This window comes from Anser brachyrhynchus (genome assembly GCF_964034855.1).
Source record: "Anser brachyrhynchus genome assembly, chromosome: 2".
Classification (NCBI taxonomy): Eukaryota; Metazoa; Chordata; class Aves; order Anseriformes; family Anatidae; genus Anser; species Anser brachyrhynchus.
The window spans coordinates 66,402,134-66,414,068 of record NC_137695.1 but is presented as its reverse complement, the minus strand read 5'-3'; the positions used below and the strand labels follow the sequence as shown (position 1 = coordinate 66,414,068).

At 40.6% G+C, this 11,935-nt stretch overlaps 1 protein-coding gene across 2 annotated transcripts; it reads left to right on the top strand.

Moving 5' to 3' along the window:
- Positions 1–3,404: 3,404 nt before the first annotated feature.
- Positions 3,405–11,629, top strand: EIF1B (eukaryotic translation initiation factor 1B). 2 transcript variants are annotated; one of them, XM_080580148.1, is made up of 5 exons: positions 3,527–3,542; positions 3,641–3,814; positions 5,573–5,736; positions 6,425–6,526; positions 7,126–11,629. In XM_080580148.1, the coding sequence occupies exons 2-5, from the start codon at positions 3,784–3,786 to the stop codon at positions 7,168–7,170; spliced, it is 342 nt and encodes a 113-aa protein (XP_080436274.1). In that variant the 5' UTR covers positions 3,527–3,542; positions 3,641–3,783; the 3' UTR covers positions 7,171–11,629. The 2 variants fall into 2 exon arrangements, with proteins under 2 accessions (XP_080436275.1, XP_080436274.1); XM_080580149.1 differs by lacking the exon at positions 3,641–3,814 and having other exon boundaries at positions 3,405–3,542.
- Positions 11,630–11,935: the final 306 nt, after the last annotated feature.

The following is an 11,935-nucleotide window of genomic DNA, read 5'->3' as shown; positions in this document are numbered from 1 at the left end:
GCATTGATAGAATACAGGATTAGTGCTGCTATTTGCTATTTGCACATTCCATGCACAATTGCTTTGTCAGGCAACTTAAACTGATGCTTGAACACTGCATACTTCAAGCAATAATTGCCTGGGTTTCCAGGCTGTAGCAAAGGACAGTCAGCACAGGGTCTGCTATGGCCTGGTAAGGCAGAACACAGGACCATGAGCAATCCCCAGTTAAATTAACAGACCTTTTGGCTTTGTAAAGGCTCCTAAGGAATAAAAAATTCAGTATTAGGGTGCTGCACATGAAAGTGTGTGTATATATATATATGTACATATATACACAAACAAAAAAACAAAACCCCCAGTGTTGTTCATTCCACTTATTACAGAGATGATTGAAGGGAGCTTAAGGTAAGGGCATCCTTATGTGTACACATGCCATGACAGATATCATTCAGAATCGTACTTAAAGCAAGGCTTTAGCCCTTACCACATGGGTGACTTCTTCTTTCCTGACACATAGCTCTTGTGGTATTTCTGGCTCAAATTTCCAACACAACAATTCTCTGGAAGAACAATATTTCTCCCAACTGTCTGGCTTACTTGTTACTCCTGAAGGGCAGCTGAAGTACTTCTGGGGGTACTCAGTAAAGGTGTGGTTTTGAATTACCATGGCGTTGTGTGCAAAAGTATACTTGATGGCTCCATTGTGTCATATTTTTCATCTGCATGCCAGTGAGTCCATGGATTTCATCCTTGCAGCTGATCCAGTCATAAATAACCTTCAATGATTCACATACCATTTGACAGATGAACTGAGATACTGTCAAAGGAAAGCTCTAATTGCTATTCATAACCAGGTCTTGCAACCATTACACTTAAATAGCTTGAAGCCATGATCAGGATAATTAGAAAAGATGTTCTTCTCTTCCTGCAGAATAGTTGTCGAGTTCTATATTAGTCATGGAATAGCAAGAATATTGGTCCCAGACCATTGCTTAAGCACTGATATTAAATAGATATTAGGGAATGGGATTAAGTCCAGTCTTGTCTCTAGAACAATTAGCTGCAATCTGAAATTTAACCCTAAGCAACAACACCTCTGGTTTCCACACAGGCTTTACACCTATTTTAACTGCTCATACCTAATTTATTTGCTGCTGCTAGGCCATGCCTGCTTGGCCCACCTTTCTGCAGCCAGGTGCAGCTGGAAGCCTTCACTACCAAGATTTTCACAGCCACAGCAGTGGCTGCTCAAGGCCATGGAGAGGACTCAGTGAAGGCAAGGGACCTCAGGACAGCTGCCAAGGGGGCAAAAGTAGGAGAAGCACCACATCTCCAGCAGGATGCCACCTGTCTCTACCCACAGTGGCCAAAACCTGGTGCAAGATGGTGGCAAAGACAATGTTTGTGTCAGACCTAAGTGATGGATATGACATGGAGACCTGCAGCTCCCTCTGAGGAGGGCAGCTGAGAGAGAGAGCTCTTTGCATTGGCACAACCTTGCAGAGACCGCACACCAAAGCACATGGATGCTAAGGCTGGCTGCCAAGGGAACAATAAGCATGCCTGACATAGCCTTTGTTTTAATTGTCACCCACTGCATGCCAAGATGTGCAATTAGGATTTGTTTCCGTTCCCTCTGCAGCTGTCAAGGTTTGCACTTAAGAACTGGTTGTTCTGATTTTGTCAGGACAACAAAGTCACATCTTCTCAACTTATAAACCAGCTTTGTTGTTTCCCAGACACCAAATCTCTCATTTGTAAACTGTACAATAAATCTCACAGTTGCACCATGAGCCCATGGGCCTGGGTTAACCCTACTAAGGACTACAAGTACGAAACTATTTAAAATGTATAAAGGTTCAAAGTAAGCACAAGGACTTCTGCAGTGAGCAAAGAACTCGCCTAAGCCTGCACACTTAGACTTTCGTTTTCTGTCTGAAGATCCACTGTCCTCTCATCCACAGCCTGTCCCAGCCTCTGTCCTCTTTGGTTGTCCCAGCAGAACTGTTGCAGTATTATGCAAGTGAAGTGGAGTTGAGGTTTTAAACTTTGAGTTTGTTTTTATAACCCCAAACAGTTTGCTGATCTATTTCATCATGATGCCTTACAGAGACAGTGGTAGTGGTCCAGACAAGGTAAAGAAACTATGAGCTGGGAGAAAAAAGGGGTGCCAGGAGGCCTGCTTTGCTGCTGGGAAAAAAAGTTTCATCAGATGATGATGGGTGAGCGAAAGATATAACAACATTTTGCATAGAGTCTTAGTGTTGGCAAAACCGCATCAGAGCCAAAAATTACCCATGTTAGTAGTAATGTAAGTTCTCTGAGAGAGGTGCTGTAGACCTCCTCGGGACATGTCCCTAAGGTTGGGTGTCTTGAGCTTGGTCAATCTGCCCAGAAGGTCTCTCTTTGTCTAGTTTGGCATCCTCAATCCACAGATGCTGTTCAAATTTGTAGCATGCCTCTGTGACTGAAGCAGGCACCACAAGCCTTGTAATTAGCATCTCCCCATCCTCCCATTGCTGTCCCCATAATGCACTTTGCAGACACCTGGGTAAGACTTAGACAACCTTTCTCTGCAAGCCATATTGCAGTGAAAGGCTTCAGTGATGGCAGCACACGGTAGGTAGAGGGTTTGTTCCATGACAAATCACCCTGCTTCCCCCAGGGGAAAGAGGAAATCCTCCCTGCAAAATGCAGGGAGGGAGGGAGGGAAGGAAGGAAGGAAAGAAGGAAGGAAGGGAGGGAGAGAGGGAGAAATATCGGTCCTGGCAGGCATGCCAATGCAACTAGGTTATTGTACATCTGCAAAGCCATTAATCACCTCCTGAGGACTGGCAAGCTTTGTAATGCAAGCACATCTTTTCAAGGCAGAGGTTTAAATGCAAGCATTTACCACTGCAGCCCCAACAAGGGAAGGAGCACGTGAGGAGGTGGTTTGTGTGGTGCTGACCGTCTCCCCCAACACACCCCTGACGTTGAACATCTTTTTGTCCAGGAAGGTATGCCTGAAGAAGAGGTTGTATTCCCAAATTGTCTGAATGGGGAGTGGTAAGGTGAAAGAAAAAACACCCCAATTCTACGACAGCTTAGAAGGTCAGCCCACCTTGGAAACACAGAGGGAGACCCAAGAAACAGCAGCACCCAAACCAGAGGCACCCAGACAAAGGGAACCCCATGGGGGCACCCCAAAAGTTAGTCAGCCTCAATAACGAGAGGCTTCCGTGACCAGGGGCTTATACTGTGGGGAAGTGGGCGTCCAGACCAGTTATTTCCAGGTGCCCGTGCCCTCCTCGGGAACATACTGAGCTGTGAACACAAGCACACCGCCAACACCTGGGCTGCTCCTCAGCCGCCAGCTGCTCCCGCAGCCACTTTGGCGCGGTGCACTCTGGGCACTGTAGTCCTTCGGCCCTCCGCGGCGCTGCGTGCTCTCCAGCCGCGGGGCGCGGGGGGACTCTCTTTCCCACGGCGCAGCGCGGGGGCGGGGGTGGCCATCAAGTACCCAGAGCGGGGGGGCGAACCGCTATCTTAGGGGGAGATGCGGCGGCTGCTACCCGTTGGTATGTCGTGGGGTGGCGTGCCGTGGGCAGGCGGCTCTCACCGCTCCTCTCTTCCTAGCTCTCGCGTTTAGTCTTTCCTCCCTCCGCCTCCCTCGCAGATTCGTTACCCCTCCCTTTCCTTTCGTTATCCCTCCCCGCCCCGCTCCCCACCTCCGGCGGCGCTGCGGAGCCGGAGCCGTGACCGGAGCGGAGCCAGCCGCGGCCGTTTCCCCGCTGCGCCAGCCTCCCGCCGCAGAATCGCATGTCCTCTATCCAGAACCTCCAGTCCTTCGGTAAGGGGAGCCGCTGCCGCCCTGCTCCTGCCCCCCGTCTTGTGTGTCGCCGGCCCGTCGCTTGCCTGGGTGTGTGGGAGCACCCCGAGCCGGGCTCGCTGGTGGCTGCAGCCCCCAAGGTCTTAAAGTCTAGGTGGGCAAAGGGAGGCCGGGTATGGTGTCAGGGAAGGGAAATTTCTGCTTAATACCTCTGCTCCAATTAAAAAAGCGCCTTGCTTTGCTGCAAGACTGCCTTTTCCTTGCTAATGCCCCAAAACCTGATATATGCCCTACCTATGATACTGTTTGTATAGATTGAGCTGTATGGGTGGTAGGTTATTTCTCTTGTATTAGCATGGAAGTTTACCTTACTGGGCTGTGGTTCTCCAACTTTCTTATCTGTAGGCAACAGAAGCAAGCAAAAAAGACTTTGTAAGATAATGTTGTCAAGCTTTTTGTGTTAATTTTAACTCTGGCCTTGTGCACATAGGAGACATAGTAGGAGGTTATGTAAATCATCATTTGGGAGTTTAGCTCACAGGATTTCTCTTAAGTTATCTAGTGTTAACACCTACAGTGTTGGCTCATCTCCAACCTAATCCTAAACTCTGTCAAGCCACCTTTGTGTCAAGGCTCCATTTTTCTTACACCTTTTATTTGAAATTTTAATTCCATTCCTTTTTCTGCTGAAGTTTTATTCTTTTGGTATGTTTGTTTTAAGTGGATGGCAAAACTTAATTAGTATTCTTGGATTTGTGTTTTGGATGGAAGTTCGGGAAGTCGTAGCTTGCACAAATTTTGAACCTGTGTTTCATGTGTATGAGGCTCTTCAATATGGTTCTGACTAGTATCCAAAAATTACTTTGTATGTTAATAGAACAAACAAAAAAAAAACAACCAACCAAACAAAAAAAACCAAAGCAGTTCATGCTTCAAGATTTATTTAGAGGAGCTACTGATTAGGAAACTTGTAGGGCTATCAGGTAGAATAGAGTCAGTATTAAATAAGCTTTTGCAGAGAACAGAGAACAAGAAGTATAACCTGGAAACCTTTCTTCTTCAGTGCCTTCCAGTTTTAAATGTTAGATATACTTAAGCTTGGAAGCATTTGAGAATGGACCTTTCTGTAGTTGAAGTATAAATGAACTGTGTTACAATTCTGGCCTAAAACTACTGACTGACAGAACAGTGCTGGTTTAGAAACAGCTGCAGTCATCTGTTAACGTCTGTTGCTGTGTTTTGTTTAGGTTATGAGTTACAAATTACATTGGTGGCTTAAAAAGCTGGTAGTGCGGTAGCTGTCAGAGTGTAAGATTTCTGAACTTGTACAGGAGTGTGTTTGCAAGAGCTCTTTTATTTTTCTAAACCAGTTATCTGATAAAAGATATGACCTCTCCCTGCAAACTGTATTTTACTTAAAAAGTATATGGCTGTCTAAAACCTTATGTGCACTTAGCATTCTTTAGAAACCATTTTTCACGTGCAGAGCTTCATGATTCATGGCTTACAAGAAATAGTGCAGTCAATTAATACTGTAGCTGGCAATTGTTCATGTTCAGGAAGGTATTAAAGCAGCTAGATGCATGAGAGCGCTGTGGTGAGTTAGTAGGCTAGGTAAGGCATAATACAGATATAGAAGAAAGTAGAATGTGTTCTAAAATGGGAGAAAATGGCAAAGTTAACCCCTAAAGACCAACCTTTGGGAGGTGAGGAACTTGTCTGATAGTTTTTGAGCGTTTTTCTTGCACGGGAATTACACAAATCATTTTCTTCTTGCAGATCCCTTTGCTGATGCAACAAAGGGTGACGACTTACTCCCAGCAGGGACTGAGGATTACATTCATATAAGGATCCAACAGCGAAACGGAAGAAAGACACTAACAACCGTTCAGGGAATTGCAGATGACTATGACAAGAAGAAACTTGTGAAAGCCTTCAAAAAGGTGAAGTTCTTGATTTGATTTTAAGAATAAAGGTACTATATAAAGGAGTATGATAGCTATTAATGCTAAGTAACAGAACGGTTGTTTTATCTCATTCTTGTCAGTGTACATCACTTCCATATTCAGGTTGATCCCTTTCCCTGTCTTTCTCAAAATTCCTCTTGGAGTCCAGTGACATTGCTTCATGCTAAACAGCTAAACATTTCTATCCTATAAAGAATTAAGTGAAAAATATTCTGGGTGTTGATGTGAATAAGATCAGTTCGAAGTAGAACTATTTTTGCATTCCTGCTTCTTTCATTGGTGGGTTACTGTTGAAGTAGAGGTCATCCTTGTGTTAGGATGAAAATACTTTATTTTAAAGTAATCCAGAGTTGAAAGACTGTATCTTAAGCCTTGGTTTTTCATTCTTGTAATGAGCATTGGCTAGTTCCTCCTCCATGGTGGCTAATCCTATCTTTGCTTGAATTTACCATCAGCAGCTTGGTTAGTCTCTGTAAGCATTACCAGACATACTCCATTTACTCTCAAAACTAGTGTAGACTAGATCATGCCTTTGCCTTGCTTGACATCAGAATATAGTAAGCAGCTTCTGTGACAAGATTCAGAAAAAGAAAAGCAGAAAAGACTTTCTAAGTAAAATCATAATGTACATTCAATGTCTTAGAATATGAATATCTCTTTTTAGAAATTTGCTTGTAATGGTACTGTGATTGAACATCCTGAATACGGTGAAGTTATCCAGCTTCAAGGTGACCAGAGGAAGAACATTTGCCAATTCCTTTTGGAGGTGAGAGACTAAAGATAAACATCTTGCAATATTCTGAACATGTCTGAAAGCAATAGTGTAACAGGTGACCACTGATGTTAATTAAGCAGATGTCCACTCTTCCTTTATGCTTGCAGCCAAAAAGTAAATTGACACTTGCAGCACTTGTAGGATGAGAGTAAACCTCCAATAAGAATCAAAGTGCCTTAGAGTGCATTTACCCTGCTACAACATACTACTTGTTTTCTCGAAGTACAATTCAGGTTCTTTATTTGTAAAATAAAGTGTTTGCAAACAGTAATTTTGAGACTGAAACTACTATAGAGGAAAGAGGCTATCGCCACTCGCTTACTAGTGTAAATCATGGTGGAGAGTTTCTAAACTGTCAAAGACTAATTGCTAGGACTACAGAACAAATGCAGTATCTGATAGGATTTTCTTTTTTTGAATAGTAAATTCTTCTGTGTGACCCAGAAATGTTTTGGAAACAGAACGCTGCTTTCTTGAGGATACACTGTATTTCAGTTTCTTTGATCAAAGTAAAAGATTGTGGTAATTTGATATCACAACACTCTATAAACATGTAAGCTTTACTGAAATATGTTGCTTTTCTCCTTTAGATTGGCATTGTCAAGGAAGAACAACTGAAAGTTCATGGTTTCTAAAATACCTGTACTCTCATGAAGAATCCTGCAGTATTTGGTCTTACCTAGCCTGGCTCTTCTGTGAAAAATGAATCTTTGCAGTGAATGGACTTCCCTGTTACCTGAATGTTTAAAATCTGGTTCAGATTTGCGTGACTATGTGAAATGTGTGGCGTGTAGACTAGAAACACATAAGAAAACTTCAGTAAGGTGGTAATGAAGACAGTTGTGAACTTCAGCACATTTCCAATGGAAATGTTTTAGTGATGATTGTTCAGTTTTACTCTTCTTCATCTGACTTACCTGTGTGAGTTGTCTTAAAATAGTATGTGTTGCTTAAAAAAAAGTTTATTCATGTATTTTCTGGAATATCTTGAAATGCTTTAGCTTAAGGTTTAAACTAGTATAGTAGCCTTGCTACAGAATGGCTAAAACTGTTTTGTGGCAAGTACATCTCAGTGCTTATTGAATAAATTGACAAATCTATGTGATGAAGTATTAGCTAATTAGTAGATTAGCTTGATGCGATTTTATGCTGTAGCAGTAAGACTAGAGCTTTAAGTCTCTTGTGTAGGCATATCTTGGTAGCAGTGTGGTAAGACATTGTTTGCTCAGTAACTGAATCTTCTCTCCAAAATTTACTACAGTGGCTGTAGTAGTGGTAGTGTTAAGTATAATAGGACTAACATAAGCTGAAATACTTAAAGCTGCTGTTACTAAGAGCATGTTAAACATCTAGGTCTTAGATGCTACTGCCAAAAGATTTGAAGGAAGTACGTAGAATTCTGTATCTCTTCTGCTAGTGAAGGAGAAGGATCTTGAGTTGGCTTCTGCAATGACTGAGCATTTAATGTTGGCAAGCAGAGTACTTTAATTAGCTGGTAATGTTAGCTGCAGAAGTAAAAGAGGGAACAGGCTCTACACTAAACTTTTTTCCAAGTTTGAAAAGTCTTACTGTGATTAATGGTTAACATGGAGGTTTATTGCCGTGGGGTTTGGGTGTTACTACAGAAAGATGATTTGGGCTACTTTTCTAGCAAGCAATTAATTTGGTGTTATTTGAAGTTATAATAGTTTTTTTATACCAAGCTCCTCATTTTAGTTAGCTGTCAGTGTTTGGTATTCTGCTTGCAAGATAAGACTCTTAACAGAATGAAATGATTTTTACCTGGTCAAACATGAAGCTCCTTTCTTCGTTGTGAGGTAGACATGGAAATTTTCTCTGAAACAATTGAAATAGCACTGAGCTGGCAAACCGTAAGAATAGTGGGGAGCTTTTTTTTTAAAAAAAAGTCTTGTTGTGTCATGTATTCCTTGTAAAGGAAGAAAGATTTCTTTACTACTGAGACTTATTAGCAGCTTATTCAGGAAAAAAATTGACTACCTAAGTAGTCAAGAAATGTGCAAAACATTAGTTTTTACCACCTGTATCCATACTCTTTCATGTTCAGAGACTTGCCTTTCTAGACAAATGCTAAATTTTAACTCATTTGAATTCATTTAGATTAATTTAGATATGAACCTTTATGTCACTAACAACAATTAGGGAAGCATTATAGATCATTCATATGACAACTTTGTACTCTCTTGTCTAGGTAATTCTACTTGTAAGAATCCAGTGTCCAGTCTCTCCACAATTTTTTCCTCGTGTTACAGTTTGTACTGTTCCAGAAGCAGGGTGTTCGAGAAAACAGTAAACTCTTAAGGTATAATGTACTCAGGATGAGGAAGGAAAGCAAAACAAAATGTCAGCACACACAACTAAAATCCAAAGAATAAGTCTTTTGCTAGTCTTAGCGTATTAGTGGAATAAAGTCATTGTACCACAGGTTTGCCTAGTCCTGATTCATGAGCATTAAAATGATTAATCCTTTGGGGATACGTAGCACTTAATGATCTCTGTTTTATCAAATACCAGAAAGACACTTAAAGCTTGTTCTCCTGTCCAATAGGAAAAAAAAAAGCAGTACTGTCTTCTATTTCAGTGGTACTACATGAATACTTCTAGTGGGTTTTTGAGCTGGAGATTAACAAGTCTCACGTGTTACTGAGTCAGTCTTCATTTCAGATGATGTTCCATTAACTTTTACTACCGAAGCTTGAGTCATTTCTCTGTAGTCATTTTACTTGAAATGAGGAGAAAAAAAACCTTTCCCTTCATTTGAAAGTCCTTTCTGATAGGAGGAATCTTGAGTTGATAGGGAGCTTGATTTTTGTGCTGTAGTGGTAGAGTTTTGTGCTTTGACCTTTGAAGGTCAAAATTGAGAGAACAAGCAGTACATTTTGAGTTTAAATAGATGGGATTTGTGACAGTGAACAAAACCTCATCTTTTAGAGGAGGAAAGAGAAACTTCTTACATATTTTTTAAATAAGAATAGTGTCTTGATGAGATTGGGCTCAAGGTTAGCTACAAATCTCTGCATTTTACAGAGGAAAGGCCTCTACAATTTCATATTCTATTATGTAATACTAAAAAATCTTTCTCAGAGCTCAGCCTACTTGAAATACAGGCCGATGTTTCAAGAATGCTGGAAAACGTGAGACTTTAGAAAAGAATTATGCAAGACCTGTTTCCACAGTGAAGGCAGTTTTCAATCTTTCCAAATATTTCAAAATAAGTTAGAAAATAAGATAGTATGTCACCCATAATAGTTGAGACAGGAAAAGGGAGCTAGTAATAGAAAATACTTCTAAAACCCAGTGATAAGGATTGAGAGTGTGCAAGCTTGGATGACAAAGTGGTTGTTTCTTTTTGTTGGCATATGTACTCCAAATCTCCAGCACTGCCTCCTGAGTGATATTTAGGCTTAATCACTAGCTCTGGTTGAGTGTATGGACTGTTGTTTCAAATTCATAACCTTGATATACATAGGTATGTTAGGCTATTGCAGCTGGCTTTCAGCTAATAAACTGGAGTAAGCTGTTGCATCAATTTTTTGAATTGTATTTTTAGAGCCTATTTAATGCAGCTGTGAGCAATGAGACAATTGCTTCTGAAACTGGCAGCAGTCAGTACTTGTAGAAGATGAGATGTGGTGATTTAAGTATGTAAACTTCCTACTTGTGTAAATTATCAGACACTTGACCTTCACTTGTGGTCTGCCAAATTTGTCATGTTCTTTGCACAGCCTAAACAAGAAGCATTTTATTCTGGAGAACTCCTGGGGACGGAGGGTAGGAGGCAGGGGCTGGGTGGGGAGAAGAGTGGAAAAGCTTATCAGGACTTAAGTTTGTCTTAAATCTATTTTATTAACTTAGATTCTCCTGGACTGAATGACCACTAACATTGCCATTCCTGTTTGTGTATCTTTCAAGGAAGTTTAATTACAGCTTTTAGAGCTTGGTTCTAAATTTATCTAAGCCCATTATAAAACTTGAAATCATGAACCCTTGTTGAAGCTTAAATATTAAAAAAAATCAGTTCTGCATTTATCCTATTCTGTCCTCCTGATTACAGTCAGTTTGCAGTTGCCCTAAAGATGCATAATGTATTCACAAACCTTCCAGTAAGCACAGATTATGTAGGCAGCGTAGACTGCTGTAAAACTGTACCCTGTTTATAGTTTGTGTAAGCACTTACCTAATGTGCTGCAATGTTACAGACTGTACTATTCTAATCTTACAGTATAGGGCAGAAGAGATGATTTGAGTTTTAGTCAGCAATTCTTTCCCTTAATCCTTCTGGATGGCTTTAGTGTATAGGACTCGTGTGACACCCCTGGTTAAAGTGGCTCAGCAGTATTATGTGAAAGTGTGTATGAGATTGGTATTTAGCAAGTTAAAGAACGTGACAGGCCTTTTATAGATTAATTTGGGGTACAGTTGGGGCTACTGTTGCTTTTCATGTGTTCAGGGTTGATTTACAGGGTCACTGAATGTTGCTCTACTGTGCTGCTGTTGCTAGGAAACTGGAAATGTTCTTAGAGGGTTATGTGTATTATCGTAGTAAGGATCTGCCATCCTCCAAAGACTCTCCATATATCTTTATTTGGTGTAGTCAGGAGCATGTCCCAAATGCACAGCAACATGGAAGCTGACAGTTGCCAGTCCAAAAATTCTTAAGATGAATAAGAGAATATTTTCTTGTTTGCTTTCCAGATGCTCCATGCCTACTGTTTTCCAGTTGATATGAAAAAATATCAAAAGAGGATTTATACTTTCTGGCATGCATTTTTAATTTTTGTTACATGCCTGTGATATGAACAAGTCTTAACCTGTATTGCTAGAGAGTTCATACAACAGTCTTTTGAAATAAAATGTACCAATGTTGTTTTATGTATGTTTTTCTAAAGCAAATGTAATTTTATGCTATTAAGAAGTTTTTGGTTTTTTTTTTGGTGGAAGTTAGAAGTGTAACTGAATGGAGATGTATGTGATCCTTTTGTAATTGACCATCTGATTACTTCAAAAGATGTTATTTCTTCCTTTAAATTTCTGCCATAAGCCATGTTAACTGACTTAATAAATATTGTGACTTGTTCTGGGATGATCATATTCTAAAATAAGATGACAGCTGTTGGCTTGAGGTCTAAAATTGTAGGTAGAAGAGGATCATCCATTTTCTTAAATAAGCAAAATGCACAATGTTTTAAAATGAAGCCATTAATGTGTGCTCAAGTTTGGTCTGTTATTTTAGAATGCCTTTCATCTGTGAAATGTGACATCACAGTTCTGAAATTAATTCAGGGACTGATAAAAAATATTTTGGTTTATGTTAAACCATCGTTGCCGTGATTATGCAGAACAAAGCAGAAACAAACAAAAAACCAATCTAGGCTCAATTCT

Bases quoted from the DNA above. Each gene is read 5' to 3' on its own strand.
- EIF1B (XM_080580148.1), top strand. From the start codon at position 3,784: ATGTCCTCTATCCAGAACCTCCAGTCCTTCG. The intron at 3,815-5,572 runs GTAAGGGGAGCC...TTCTTCTTGCAG, and splicing joins CCAGAACCTCCAGTCCTTCG to ATCCCTTTGCTGATGCAACA. The intron at 5,737-6,424 runs GTGAAGTTCTTG...ATCTCTTTTTAG, and splicing joins TTGTGAAAGCCTTCAAAAAG to AAATTTGCTTGTAATGGTAC.